This window comes from Engystomops pustulosus, chromosome 4, assembly GCF_040894005.1.
Source record: "Engystomops pustulosus chromosome 4, aEngPut4.maternal, whole genome shotgun sequence".
NCBI classification, from domain to species: Eukaryota; Metazoa; Chordata; class Amphibia; order Anura; family Leptodactylidae; genus Engystomops; species Engystomops pustulosus.
In genome coordinates, this window is record NC_092414.1 from 104,925,227 (window position 1) to 104,939,840 (window position 14,614).

At 40.6% G+C, this 14,614-nt stretch overlaps 1 protein-coding gene across 6 annotated transcripts in view; it reads right to left on the bottom strand.

Annotated features, from left to right (window-relative positions):
- ANKRD26 (ankyrin repeat domain containing 26) overlaps positions 1 to 14,614 on the bottom strand; it is a 59,705-nt gene that overhangs the window by 3,501 nt on the left and 41,590 nt on the right. For all 6 annotated transcript variants that reach the window (XM_072146972.1, XM_072146973.1, XM_072146971.1 and 3 more), the window contains 11 exons: positions 9,448 to 9,600; positions 9,175 to 9,350; positions 8,999 to 9,092; positions 7,950 to 8,027; positions 7,615 to 7,749; positions 6,851 to 6,963; positions 6,531 to 6,660; positions 4,095 to 4,385; positions 2,285 to 2,520; positions 1,961 to 2,204; positions 1,344 to 1,389 (listed from right to left, as the gene is read on the bottom strand). In XM_072146972.1, the coding sequence (XP_072003073.1) occupies positions 1,344 to 1,389; positions 1,961 to 2,204; positions 2,285 to 2,520; positions 4,095 to 4,385; positions 6,531 to 6,660; positions 6,851 to 6,963; positions 7,615 to 7,749; positions 7,950 to 8,027; positions 8,999 to 9,092; positions 9,175 to 9,350; positions 9,448 to 9,600 (1,696 nt within the window). The remainder of the gene's footprint in view (positions 1 to 1,343; positions 1,390 to 1,960; positions 2,205 to 2,284; positions 2,521 to 4,094; positions 4,386 to 6,530; positions 6,661 to 6,850; positions 6,964 to 7,614; positions 7,750 to 7,949; positions 8,028 to 8,998; positions 9,093 to 9,174; positions 9,351 to 9,447; positions 9,601 to 14,614) is intronic.

Here is a 14,614-nt window from a genome sequence, read left to right on the forward strand (position 1 = left end):
TAACACAAGTAACAGGCTGAGCTCTGACCTCTCCTGATGCAGTCCTGCTCCTGTACTCTCCACCATTCACTGTCCCTCCATGCTACTCTGGTCTCCTGCAAAGGGGCCCCTGTCCCTGACTAGCAGGGAAGTAGCTAAAGATCAGTAACATGTGAGAAGCTGTCACCTATTTATCTATCCAAGTCCTGTTATCTATCACCTGTCATCTTGCTATCTATCACATATCCATCTATCTATCTCATATCCATCTATCTATCTCATATCCATCTATCTAGTGATTTAGTTGCTATTCCTTACAAAATATACAGAAAGAGATGCAATTAACAGCCCCAAAGTAAAATACAAAAGTTTATTAGTAAAAGTCATAAAAACAACTGAAAAGATCCATGTTAATGCACCTAATTGTGTACAATCAATGCATACAAGTAGAGCAAAACAATGTATTCTCACAGCATCATGGTCGGTCACACGGACAGTAAAGTATAAATATGTCGGAGGTCTAGAAAAATGCAGGGACGGCAAACTCCATGCGTATCCTCACTTCGAAGTGACTTCCTTAGGGGTAAGTGTCAATTTGGAGTGACGATACACGTGGGGTTTGCCTCCCCTGCACCCACCTAGACTTCCGCCATGCATGTCAGCCTGACCGGCCAGGATGCTGTGAGAATACATAGTACACGTGTAGTGTGCAGTGTCCTGTGTAGTGTGCAGGGGGCGCCAGATTCAGGATTTCTGGCGCACGTTCTTCATGAATCTGGTGCCCCCTGCACTGCTTTGACAGACTGCACCAACTTTTTTGGTGCACTTTTAACATGGGGCGTATGACACATTTCTATTGGACTTCTATTGGATCAGTAAATGCAGGGACTATTTGAGCACAGCAGGTGGAAGGAGACTCTGAAGGCTGATTGCTAGGCCCCTCCCACATCTGCTTCTGTGTGGAGCAGAATAGAGGCTGAACAAGCATCATAATAACAAATAGAAAGGTATCTTTTGAAATATTTTAACCTCTTTGACAGCTTTTTGTAGTCAATTGTTTCAAATTCACAACCACTTAAATGTTTTTGTCTGCTCCTCTAGTCAGAGATCAGCAGACTCAAACCATGAGAAATCCCTTCCATTGGGACAGTTATTGATATTTTGGCAATCCGGCACTGCCACGCTGTAACTGGGACTAACTCCTTGACCGTTTAACAGACATACAAGCCATGCCAGTGAGATTAATAGACAATGCTACCATTTAAACATGTTATTACCTGTAATAACAGGAAGAAGTTACCATAAGGAGACTAAAAAAAAAAAACAATCCCACATGAGGTCAGATGTTACTGTGTACCACATACCTTGATCCAATTCTTTTGCAATATTTTTTTCTAGTTCCTGCTGCATCTGGAACATAGAATAGGGATTAAATTAGTAAATGCCACATAAAATACCTTGATATATTATATGTATAATACAGTAAAATATGTCCCCCAACTACATGTACGAGCATGAATAGAGCTTTGTACATCCAGAGCAATGCCTATGTGTAATCCCTGCAGTATATTCTGCACATCTTACAAAGTCATTTTATGTGCTCTACTTCTCTACATGTATGTGTTAATGGTAAAGGGTAAGATTGCCATTACATTTACACTACATATTATTTTTTGTTCAGTAATAAAATAAAAGAAGGGTTGTGTCCATCATGAGACATGATAGACATACTTGTTATTGCTTCTGTGCCCCGAACTTTTTTGCTAAAAAAGTACATTGTCATCTGGTCCAGGGGTATCCTAAGACATCTTAGGCCCATTTCACACTTGCAACAGGAGGTTCTGTTAGGCTCACGCTAAATTGCGGAGTGTAACAGAAACTAAAAACAAAAAGGTAAAGCAAAGGTCTTCCATCCACCTTCCATTCCCCATAGACCTCACAATCTGCCTCCATTATTTACAGCACAACAAAGACAACTGACCTTAGTAAAGTAAGAATCCACTTGGTTTGCAGCCAGACTATTCCCGACTGTATTGAGTAAACCTCCACTAAGTCCCAGACTCCTGTTGAATGGCAAGCTGCTGCTAAGACGTGCAAGAGGACTCGTGTCCACAACAGGACTGGCAGCCATGCTTCCGTTTAGAAAAGTACTTGCAATTAATGACTTGTTCCTTTGCCTCTCATTAAGAAGTTTGCTGTTGGCTTCTGTAAGTCTCTCATTAGCTCTGTGAATAGATAGATGGTAAATGTTTGCTGGTGATAGTTCTCACTTGGCTTATCTTACATGTCCACAGATATTACTAACCTTTCTAGTTTGGATGTCAAAGACTTCCTGGCTTTCTGTTCTTCAGCAAATAACTCCTTAAATCTGTTTAGCTCCTGCTTAGTGGAGTCTCTCTCACTAGTGTTTTCCAGCTGAGTGTTCTTAAGCCTGTGAAGTTCAGATTCTAAGTCTTGGATTCTGTGCTCCATCTGACTCCTGATAGAAGCATCACTTTCAGCTCTCATTTGTTCTAGCTTGTCTTGTGAAGCTGCGTGTGCCTGGAAATAAAGAAAAAGTTACAATTACAACTCACTTTTAAAGGGTTGGAAAGGGGCATCTTCAATACAAACATCAAGACGATACCCAGAACAGTGAGTTCTGAGTTATGTTTGGCAGTGCTAAGGGAAAGGCTGTCACTGACCTTCATTTGAGAGATGTAATATACTTCATTAACAAATTATGCTTAGTTTGTAAAAAAAGAAAAATCAAGCTACCCACTTTCCCATAGAGATCCGTATTCCAGCCTGTGTCTATGGAGTCTGCATGAGCATCTAATGTAAGGTTAAACAGCTCTCAGAAGGGAGGATTAGCCCCTTTACTTTCAGCTTTATCTTTGAAAATAGTGCTCATAGCATACTACAACCAGGGAGAGAGCAGAAAAAGTAAACGCTTATAGCTGTGTAACAAACAGGAGAGAAAAGAGAGACCTGTCTTCATCCTTGTAGATTTGCCATAACAATGTAGAAGTGACATTGTAACTAACAGGCACATTGCAGTCATTCTCTTTACAAACTATGTAGAATTTCTTGATGAAGTATGTAACAGTAATCTTTACAACACTTCATCCCCCAACCCACACAGACAATATCAAAAATAATCTTAAATAATAGTTACTCTTTAAAGAAGACCAGTCACCAGAATTTTGCCCCTCGCTCCAGTAATACTTGCTGATAAAGGGTTAAAAGTCCTCCCTATATCGCCTAAAATTATCTGCCACTGAGGCAGTGTAGCTTAAAGGGGTTGGACACTTTTCAATAAATCTCTTCCATTAGACAGGTCTCTGTATATGGACCTGTGTGTTTCCCTCTACTGCACTCTGCATCTCCACACAACTTCCTGTTTCTCACTCCTTCAGCCGGTCTGTCATGGCAGCCCCCAGTGTGTCTATTTTCTCTCCCTCCGTCTCACTGACACACACAGGGAGGTGGGAGAGCAGGATGAGTCATCATCTCCTGCTGCAGGTCCCTCTGATTTATCAGTGTAGGATCTTTGATTACATGTCTATGCAGAGTGCACAGAACAGCAATAAAGCAAGCACCAGGGATGATGAATGAATTGGTGAGCATTCAGTAAGGCAGTAAAGGCACATAGGCAATTTATGTTAAAGTGTGGCCACCCCTTTTCATTACAGCATTTTTTTTCTCATATGCAAGTAAATAGACAAAATCAATTCTGGTCATGGTTTTTTCAGGCTGCCAGCCTCCTTCTGACTGACAGCTCTGTGTATCTTCAGATCCCAGCCTAGGAGCCCTCTCCCAATTCACCTCCTGTCCTTACCAGAATGTGGTCCCTTTCACTGAATGGTTAATTTAGCAATAAGTACAGTGTAGGAAACTGCAGATCTCACACACCCTGCGGTGGCAGGAGCCAAACTGGTGGGGCGGAGCCAACGTAGACCAGGACAGAAAATGTTTAGGGGGAGACTTTATTGATGGGAGGAGGCAGATTTAAGCTGGGACACCTGCACTGCACTTTACTCACCCCCCATGGTGTCTTCGTTGAAAAGGTTATTGTGCTTGTTCTTGAGCTATAGTGATCTGCAATACCAGAACCAAAAATAGCGAAGCCTTACCTGCAGAAAGAGATTGACTTCCTCCAGTTGATGTCGTAATTCTTGCCTGCCCCGTTCATCTACTTCCTTCTTATACAAGTCAAGGTAACTTTGACTCCTCTTGCTTGAGTCAATGCATCTTTTCAGTTCAGACAATTCCTCTTCTAGTTGTCTTTTGCCTCTTTCCAACTTCTCAATATTCTTGTATAATTTCTTGTTCGTAGAAACTTCTTCTTGCAGGTCACGGTTAGCAGATTCTAATTCTATATATCTGCGGGATTCCCTTTCCATTTGAGAAGACAGTTCTTCAATCTGTTTTGTTCAAGGAAGTTGTAAGACAAAGGTCAGATGAGAAAACAATGGTCATATGACTGTTTGTATCGTCAGTGTACAGTTTGACTGTTGATTCCCTTATAAGATGTAGTACAAAGTTTCTTATATTCACGAGAACTATTCATTAAAATAATATGTGTGTGTGTGTGTGTGTGTGTGTTTGGGGGGGGGGGGATTTCTTAGAGGGCATCTACCACCATGATGAATGACTATATGCAAATGAGCCTGAGGGGCTCTAGGCTCCATAGGTGTTAATGGAGCCTGGAGCCCTATTATTTCATACTGGCGATAGATGTCCTTTAAGTCTCAAAATCCGCCCCCCCCCCCCCGCACGCGTGGGTGCTCTGTGAGCCCTCTTCATATTTTTTAGCGCTCCATGACGTATCAATACATCATGGAGGGTTAAAGCTTTTGTTTTACAGTTAAACTGAATGTAAAAATCCTATTAGACTCCTAGCTTCAAAAATACAGAAAAAAAACACATTGGGACTGTTCATAGTTTTGGGGATTTGCGCCACTGGTATTTAGCAGGGGATTGTGTCGCATGCGATCGGATTGTTGGTTATCACGCGACAGAAATCAGTGGGAAGGCCATCGGACGATCTGACGTATTCGGACTGAGCGCAGGATTTAACTTTCAATTTGTGTCGCAAGACAATGCACTTACATACACCAGGAAGAAGAAGGTGAACTCCAGTGGACCTGATCAGGGAAGCGATCTTAGTGAATTGCGGCACAGTGCATTATCGTTGGACAATGCACTTTGGATGAACTCCAGCGGCCGGGTAAGTAAATTGTCTGATTTTTAAAGAATTTATTTGCAAATTATGGTTGAAAATAAGTATATGGTCAATCACAAAAGTACATATCAATACTTTGTTATATATTCTTTGCTGGCATTGACAGAGGTCTACATTTTCTCAAAGTTTTTACAAGTTTGGCACACATGGTTGCTGGTATGTTGGCCCTTTCCTTTATGCAGGTCTCCTCTAGACATCTAGTGATGTTTTGGGGCTGGCGCTGCACAACACAGACTTTCAACTCCCTCCAAAGGTTTTCTATGGGGTTGAGATCTGGAGACTGGCCAGGCCACTCCAAGACATTGAAATGCTTCTTACGATGCCACACCTTTGTTGCCCTGGCAGTGTACCTGGGATCATTGTCATGCTAAAAGATCCAGCCACCTTTTGTCTTCCATGCCATTGGTGATGGAAGGAGGTTTTTGCATTCAAAATTTATTTAGTTGATTTCTTCGCACCAAGCTGCCGCCAATGGCATATTCAGTCTTCCCAGCCTGGTGCAGGTCTACATTTTTGTTTGTGGTGTCAACAGCATTTTGGTCTTCACCATAATGAAGCTTGGACTGTGACTGCTTGAGGTTGTGGATAAGTGTCTTTTACACTGATAAGAAGTTCAAACAGGAGCGATTACTACAGGTGTTGAGTGGAGGACAGAGGGGCCTCTCAAATAAAAAGGTACAGGTCTGTGACAGCCACAAATCTTGCTTGTTTTTAGGTGACCAAATACTTATTTTCCACCATAATTTGCAAATAAATTCTTTGAAAATCAGACAATGGGGCAGATTTACTTACTAGGTCCTGATACGATCCCCGAGGTGCTTTCTCCGACGAGGATGAAGTCCAGCGTGATTCTTGATTCTTCAAGTTCGTGCATCCATTTTCCTTCATCTGTCGCTTCCCCGCCGGAGTTCATCTTCTTCCCGGTGTATGTGAGTGCATTGTCTTTCGACACAATTTGAATTGTAAATCCAGCGCGTTGTCCGAATCAGTCGGGTTGTCCGTCGGCCACGCACCCCCCCCCCCCCGGATTTGTGTCGCATGTAAGATTGCGCCAAAATCTGATTGCATGTGCCAAAAACTCCACTTAAATCTGGTGCAAATTGGAAATAGTTGGGAAACCCGTCCAAAATGCGCCGTTCGGACCCTCAGTAAATGTGCCCCAATGTGATATGATTTTGGATTTGTTTTCTCATTTTGTCTCATAGTCAAGCTCTATCTGTGTTGTCAACTACAGGAATCTCTCATCTTTTTAACGTGCACAATTGATGGCGGACTAAATACTTTTTTTTCCCCACTGTAAATACATGATAGATGCAGGCCCCACCTTTTGTTTCATTTGCAAAACATCACTGTCGGTTTCATAGTTTTTGGATCCTTCTTTCAAACCTCTCCTAGGTTCAGATCCTTCGTAGTCTTTTATTTTCTTCTTGGCAGTTTTTAAAAGTTTCTTTAGCCTGCTCGGAACATTGGAAGAAAGTTTTCTGTGTGATTAACCAAAATCTTTTAAAGCAACACATATAAACATGTACAAAGTCCAACTAAAATACACATTAGGAAAGTGTAACAAACAGTGTTCCAAGTCAGTCTGTTCATTTTCATCATTCATATTTTGGTCTCTTGTAATAAAGAATTGTTATCGCATACTCAGTCACTTCATGCTGCAGTTTATTATTCCTCTTCATTTCTTGGTCATATCTTTCTTCTATCGATTTTTTCTGATCTGCCAATCTCTTTAGTTTCTTTTTCTCAACTGTAAGCTTAATGAGACACATGAAATATGACAATACAGGACTAAATAAACAATGAAAAGCAAAGTGAAGACACTGGCAAGAACATAATATATATGTAAAGGACAAAGCCCAATGAAGTAATGACTTTGAATAAAAGCACAACACGGAATATGTATGTATCAAATGTTGGCGCTCGTGAACCCACGTATAAAAGCCTCCGCAAAAGTCTCTTAATGTATGGGCGACGAGGCCACCGGGCAAAACTATGCCATGTCCAAACTGGCATAGTTTTGCGTAAAAACTTTAGTTCATAGGATTTTTAAAATCACGCAGAAGCAGGAACGGTGGTGTGGCCACTCTAAAAATCACAAATTCATGCGATTCTTTCACTGCTTCTACGACAGAAAACTGGCGTAGAAGCAGTGATAAATCTAACACTTTGTTCCTATTTTGTTTTTCCCTGAAAAACCAAAGTAAGTTTGATTGTAAGAAAATTTTCACCCAGGTCTAGGTTTTTTCTGGGATCTCTGCATGCCATGTCATTGTAATTGCATATTCTAATATAAATATTTGTAATATATAATATACAGTATTATTTAATATTTAAATTAGAAGGGCTATAGATTACATATAAATAAGCTTTTAAGTGAATAACTTGTTGGACATCATCATTCTTACCTGGTCAGATAAATTAGCATTTAACCCTTCAAACTCTGCCAACCGAACACCTATTTGTGATCTTGATTTTAGCTCTGCCTCCCAAAGATTTTGGGAGTCATGTGCACTTTGAGACAAAGCAGATTGTTTATGCACCTAGAACATTAAAAAGAGACAGGCACTAAAATCATAATATTGAAATACAATGAACAGAGGGATGGGGAACTTTAGTCACAATCTAAAGCCTCTTAAATGAAGAAGTAAAGCACAATGAAAAGTAAAATTTGTTATATTTTAATTTACTTCTAATTACTTCTATCAGTTGTGATCAGCACTGACAAGAAATCCCAACTTACATTCTGGTTTAACTTTTCTTCTAAGCCGATTTTTGATGACTGCAAATTTGTTACCAAATCCTCCAGCCGATTACGTATCTGTACAATTTAAGTTAAAACACAACAAAAAAAACTTTATGGACTTAGTTTGAAGCAAATAGTTTTGGAATGTTCTTATATAATGTATGACATGTTTTGTGTGATGTAACCATGATTAAGAGTCTCCAGCCAATTTATTCCAGAATATTTCAGAATATCCACTTTTCAGTGCAAAGGATTCTGGCTGCAGGTAGTGTTCAATACAAACAAAATTAGTCAAGGAATCCAGCACTTTTTTAATTTTTAATGAATGAATAATTTTTTTTTACAGAGTGAATACTTCAATTCAACGGCAACGCGTTACAAATCAATAGCTCTTGGGATGTAAAACAACTATGCCTATTATCTTTGTTACCTATATCCAGCAGTTTCCTTGCTATACGACTCAGATTACCTTAGAGCTGCAATAGTGACAATGGTTGCAGCAGAGCTGGATATGTCCAAAACTGTGGATACAGAGGTCTCATGCACAGAATAGCGAGGTACAAGATCTCCCCTGTTCCCTATGAGCCCCTCCAACCCTGTCTTTAATTCTACAGAGAATTATCTGTCTTGTCTCTGCACCTCATGCTGTTCCTTTCCCCCAACTTGTCATCTGCAGTATCAGTTCTGTGCAGATAAGCTATTGACCCTTAGTGCACACACAGCACAGGCATAGATTGTGACTAAATGGATATAATGCTAAATTACTTTGAGAGAGAACACAAGGCATGATGGGATCTGTGGGCAAGCTAACTGGCCTCAGCTTGAGGGCATAAACAGACAGACATTAGTCTCTGCCCACTTCACCTCTGGTGAGAAAGATTTTTGTCAAACACTTTGATAACAGAAAATGCCATAACTATGAAAAGAAAAAGATGAGCATCATTCTGTTTGTTTTCAAAGGGGGAATCATTTATAACAATTTGGTAAAATAACTATAACTTTACAGTTACGTTTTAAAACAAACTAGTCAGAACTGGATGACTTACTGAAATGGATTCCAGTAGTTCTTTCTGAAGGCTTTCAATCTGCCCTGCTTGCTGCTTTGCAGTTGCTTCAATCCTGGCATTTTCAATTTCAAGTCTAAATAAAATTACAGCTTGAAAGTATAAATTAAGTGAAATATAACATTACAAGAAAAAAAAGGCATCTGGCTTAGCCTTACTTCTGAATGTGCTCTTCTAGCTGTTTAATCGCCTTCTCGGAATCAGTGGCAGAAGCTGAAAATTCCTGAACTTTTTGAATTGCACTGATCATTTCTCTCTCTTTATCATCTAAAGCATTTTTCAGCTGATGGTTACGCCTTTCGGACTGCACAAACTGGTCCTCAAGATCCTGCAGCTGCAAAAACACAAAAGAAAAGTCAGACATAAAAGCATAATAAAGAAAATCTTTCTTTTTAGAAAACGATTCAGATGTAAAAACCCATATTCCACACCTTAGTTCTGAACTTTTCCAGTTCTCTTTGTAATTGTTGCTTCTCCTCCTCAAGGTCATTTCGATAGCGAGTTATGACTTCAAGAGAGGCTTCAGACATCGACAGCTTCTTTAAAGCATCCGCAAGTTCCTGCTGAAGTTGTCTTATAGTGCTCTAAGAGGAAAACGGACCTGATGGTTTATTAAAAGAATACAACCACAAGCACTTACCCTACTAAACCCTCAGGTAGCGTATGAAATATCCTTTCTAAAATTCCCTCGTATGTTAAAGAGAGCCGGTCAGGAAAATTAACCCAGAAAACAAAATATATTTTTTATAAATTGCCTTTAAAAAGCATTGCCCCTAAACTTAAACAATCAGATTCTAAAGCTGTATGCAAATGATCTGAGATGAGTCCAATGAGTCATTATCATATTCAGCTGTCCAGCCTATTAATGAGTGTGAGGCCCAGCCACACACCCAGTGGTTGACTACAGCCTTGTATAATAATGCTGGCATTCACACCCTGCAGCCTGTGTGTGTATGAGATACTCAGATACAAATAACTGAAAGCCTGTATAATGATGTGACACTCCTGGTGCTGGCTCCTCTATGTGCTTCCAGTATTCATACAGAAATAATAGTATCAATAAGAGTTCTTTATTCCAACCAAATGCAATGTGCTTGACAAAGATCACAATGGGATCGAAACATTGCATTTGATTGGAATAAAGCACTCTTATTGAGTTTATACGTCCCTGTGCTGTGGTCTTCTTTGCTTTTATTGTGGTCTTCTTTGCCATTATGCACATTATATGTGCTTCCTGGTTCTGGCAGCCTCACCTCCTGCAGCCTGTGTGTGTATGAGATACAACTGCTCCAGGATGCAGCCAGGTACTTGTGTAGCTTATGTCTGAATCTCTCACACGTGTATAGGAGAAGAGAGATGTCAGGTACTTGTGTAGCTGATGTCTGTGTCTCTCACATGTGTATAGGAGAAGAGAGATGTCAGGTACTTGTGTAGCTGATGTCTGTGTCTCTCACATGTGTATAGGAGAAGAGAGATGTCAGGTACTTGTGTAGCTGATGTCTGTGTCTCTCACATGTGTATAGGAGAAGAGAGATGTCAGGTACTTGTGTAGCTGATGTCTGTGTCTCTCACATGTGTATAGGAGAAGAGAGATGTCAGGTACTTGCGTAGCTGATGTCTGTGTCTCTCACATGTGTATAGGAGAAGAGAGATGTCAGGTACTTGTGTAGCGGATGTCTGTGTCTCTCACATGTGTATAGGAGAAGAGAGATGTCAGGTACTTGCGTAGCTGATGTCTGTGTCTCTCACATGTGTATAGGAGAAGAGAGATGTCAGGTACTTGCGTAGCTGATGTCTGTGTCTCTCACATGTGTATAGGAGAAGAGAGATGTCAGGTACTTGCGTAGCTGATGTCTGTGTCTCTCACATGTGTATAGGAGAAGAGAGATGTCAGGTACTTGTGTAGCGGATGTCTGTGTCTCTCACATGTGTATAGGAGAAGAGAGATGTCAGGTACTTGTGTAGCTGATGTCTGTGTCTCTCACATGTGTATAGGAGAAGAGAGATGTCAGGTACTTGTGTAGCGGATGTCTGTGTCTCTCACATGTGTATAGGAGAAGAGAGATGTCAGGTACTTGTGTAGCTGATGTCTGTGTCTCTCACATGTGTATAGGAGAAGAGAGATGTCAGGTACTTGCGTAGCTGATGTCTGTGTCTCTCACATGTGTATAGGAGAAGAGAGATGTCAGGTACTTGTGTAGCGGATGTCTGTGTCTCTCACATGTGTATAGGAGAAGAGAGATGTCAGGTACTTGCGTAGCTGATGTCTGTGTCTCTCACATGTGTATAGGAGAAGAGAGATGTCAGGTACTTGTGTAGCGGATGTCTGTGTCTCTCACATGTGTATAGGAGAAGAGAGATGTCAGGTACTTGTGTAGCTGATGTCTGTGTCTCTCACATGTGTATAGGAGAAGAGAGATGTCAGGTACTTGCGTAGCTGATGTCTGTGTCTCTCACATGTGTATAGGAGAAGAGAGATGTCAGGTACTTGTGTAGCTGATGTCTGTGTCTCTCACATGTGTATAGGAGAAGAGAGATGTCAGGTACTTGTGTAGCTGATGTCTGTGTCTCTCACATGTGTATAGGAGAGAGAGATGTCAGGTACTTGTGTAGCTGATGTCTGTGTCTCTCACATGTGTATAGGAGAAGAGAGATGTCAGGTACTTGTGTAGCTGATGTCTGTCTCTCACATGTGTATAGGAGAAGAGAGATGTCAGGTACTTGTGTAGCTGATGTCTGTGTCTCTCACATGTGTATAGGAGAAGAGAGCCTATCAGGTACTTGTGTAGCTGATGTCTGTCTCACACGTGTATAGGAGAATACAGCATGTCAGGTACTTGTGTAGCGGATGTCTGTGTCTCTCACATGTGTATAGGAGAAGAGAGATGTCAGGTACTTGTGTAGCTGATGTCTGTCTCTCACATGTGTATAGGAGAAGAGAGATGTCAGGTACTTGTGTAGCTGATGTCTGTGTCTCTCACATGTGTATAGGAGAAGAGAGCCTATCAGGTACTTGTGTAGCTGATGTCTGTCTCACACGTGTATAGGAGAATACAGCATGTCAGGTACTTGTGTAGCGGATGTCTGTGTCTCTCACATGTGTATAGGAGAAGAGAGCCTATCAGGTACTTGTGTAGCTTATGTCTGAGGCTCTCACATGTCTATAGGAGAAGAGAGATGTCAGGTACTTGTGTAGCTGATGTCTGTGTCTCTAACATGTGTATAGGAGAAGAGAGATGTTAGGTACTTGTGTAGCGGATGTCTGTGTCTCACACGTGTATAGGAGAATACAGCATGTCAGGTACTTGTGTAGCTGATGTCTGAGTCTCTCACATGTGTATAGGAGAAGAGAGATGTCAGGTACTTGTGTAGCTGATGTCTGTGTCTCTCACATGTGTATAGGAGAAGAGAGATGTTAGGTACTTGTGTAGCTGATGTCTGTGTCTCTCACATGTGTATAGGAGAAGAGAGATGTCAGGTACTTGTGTAGCTGATGTCTGTGTCTCTCACATGTGTATAGGAGAAGAGTGCCTATCAGGTACTTGTGTAGCTGATGTCTGTGTCTCTCACATGTGTATAGGAGAAGAGAGATGTCAGGTACTTGTGTAGCTGATGTCTGTGTCTCTCACATGTGTATAGGAGAAGAGTGCCTATCAGGTACTTGTGTAGCTGATGTCTGTGTCTCTCACATGTGTATAGGAGAAGAGAGCCTATCAGGTACTTGTGTAGCTGATGTCTGTAGGCTCATTTACATAAAAGAAAAGATGATTTTAGAACAATTAATGTATGAATTAACTAGATAAAGGGTGGGATGGAATCCCTGTGAGCTGTTCTAAAAGGTAGCAGTGACAGAAATAGTTACACACCTAATGACAGATGTCCTTTAAATCTTGTCCGTTTACCTATAAAACATTACCCCTAAAGTAATATTTTAAAAAGTTGAGAAGAGTCATATCTTGAACTCTATAGTACTTTCATGCTATTGGTATCAAATTAACGGTTTCATGATTTTTCGTTTCCATTTTTTGCTTTCCATCTTCAAAAATCCATACATGAGGCATGAGGTCTTGGATTCTGTGTAACAAAATGTACTTTTCAGTGACGGTATTTATATTCTATGTCATCTGCTGGGAAGCGGGGATAAAAAATCTAAATGTGGTGAAATTGGGAGCTATTACTGGATTCACCGCTTGGAATAACCGTTTTTATAAATTGATAGATCAGGAAAGATTTCTAGTGTTTATTTTTAGGTTTATAAAAGGGGAGTTATTTTAACATCAATTTTTTTACTATTACTATTATTTTTCAAACCCCCTATAGTACTTTAACAATTTGCCACTGCCTCGGATCTTACAAAGACGTGAGGATGCTTGACGGTTAGCGATCATCAAAGCCAAGATGGTGGCACCCATGCAACACTGGATATTACCTGCCTCTGGCTTGTAAAGGGTTAACATCTGTGATCGAGCACTGATTGCGGGTGTCAACAGTGGGTCTGCTGCAGTATGCAGCAAACACCCACCCTGCTTGGAGAGAGCTTTCATTGCATCTGACTTGACGGTGTGCCATAATAGTGCGGAATGCATCGGGAAGGGGTTTATGGCTAACATTTTAAATTTTTGGCTAGTGACATGATTATTATTTCTTTGTTTAATAATAGCTTTATTTGCTACCTGTAAGACAGTGTTGCCATAAAATAAGATATTTGCCGCAAATTTTGATCTATCCCATGTCTGTTTTAGGGTAACTAGGTGTTACATATATTATTATTATATTATTATTTTTTTCATTTAAATATATTTGCTTTTATTTTTTACATTTTGACGCTTAAAAGGTCATAATACACTTTTGGGGATTCTTTTTCTTTTTCAATTATTTATTTTTTACATTCAACTTTTACAGTTACAGGTGAACAATGGCACAGCAACATTGACAACTGACAACGTTTTGGGCTGTGCTAGGATTAGGCAGTCCCCATAGCAGCCTCTAACTACTGGCATCCTGTGATCACGTGTTTCATCTTGTGGACCTGCTGCAGCCTTTACGTCTGCACAGTGCCCTATATCGAGCACTGTGTATGAAAGAAGTAGAAGGCAAAAGCAATAAGTACATGGGTCCCCTGCAGCAGGGGAACTGATATTCAGCTCCCCGAAGTCTAGGCTGTAAATGTGTTATATGGCGCAGGCTTTGGTTAAATATAAGAATCCCATAGATCACATTGCATCAGGCTTGTGGTTCTAATCTAATACAGGCAGTCCCCGGTTTAAGTACAAGATAGGTTCCTTAGGTGTATTCTTAAGTTGAATTTGTATGTAAGTCGAAACTATATATTTTCTAGTTGTAGCTCCAGACAAATTTTTTTTTGTCCCAAAGATAATTGTAGTTTCAACATTTTTTGCTGTCATGGGACCAAGGATTATCAATAAAGGTTCATTACAGACACCTTACAGCTGATCATTGCAGTCTGGGACTATAGTAAAGCATCCAGAGAGCTTCACCAGAGGTCACAGTGGGCAGAGGGGTCCGTCTTTAGGGTTCGTCTGTAAGTTGGGTGTCCTTAAGTAGGTGACCGCCTGTAATCCCTTTCTTCTATTAAAC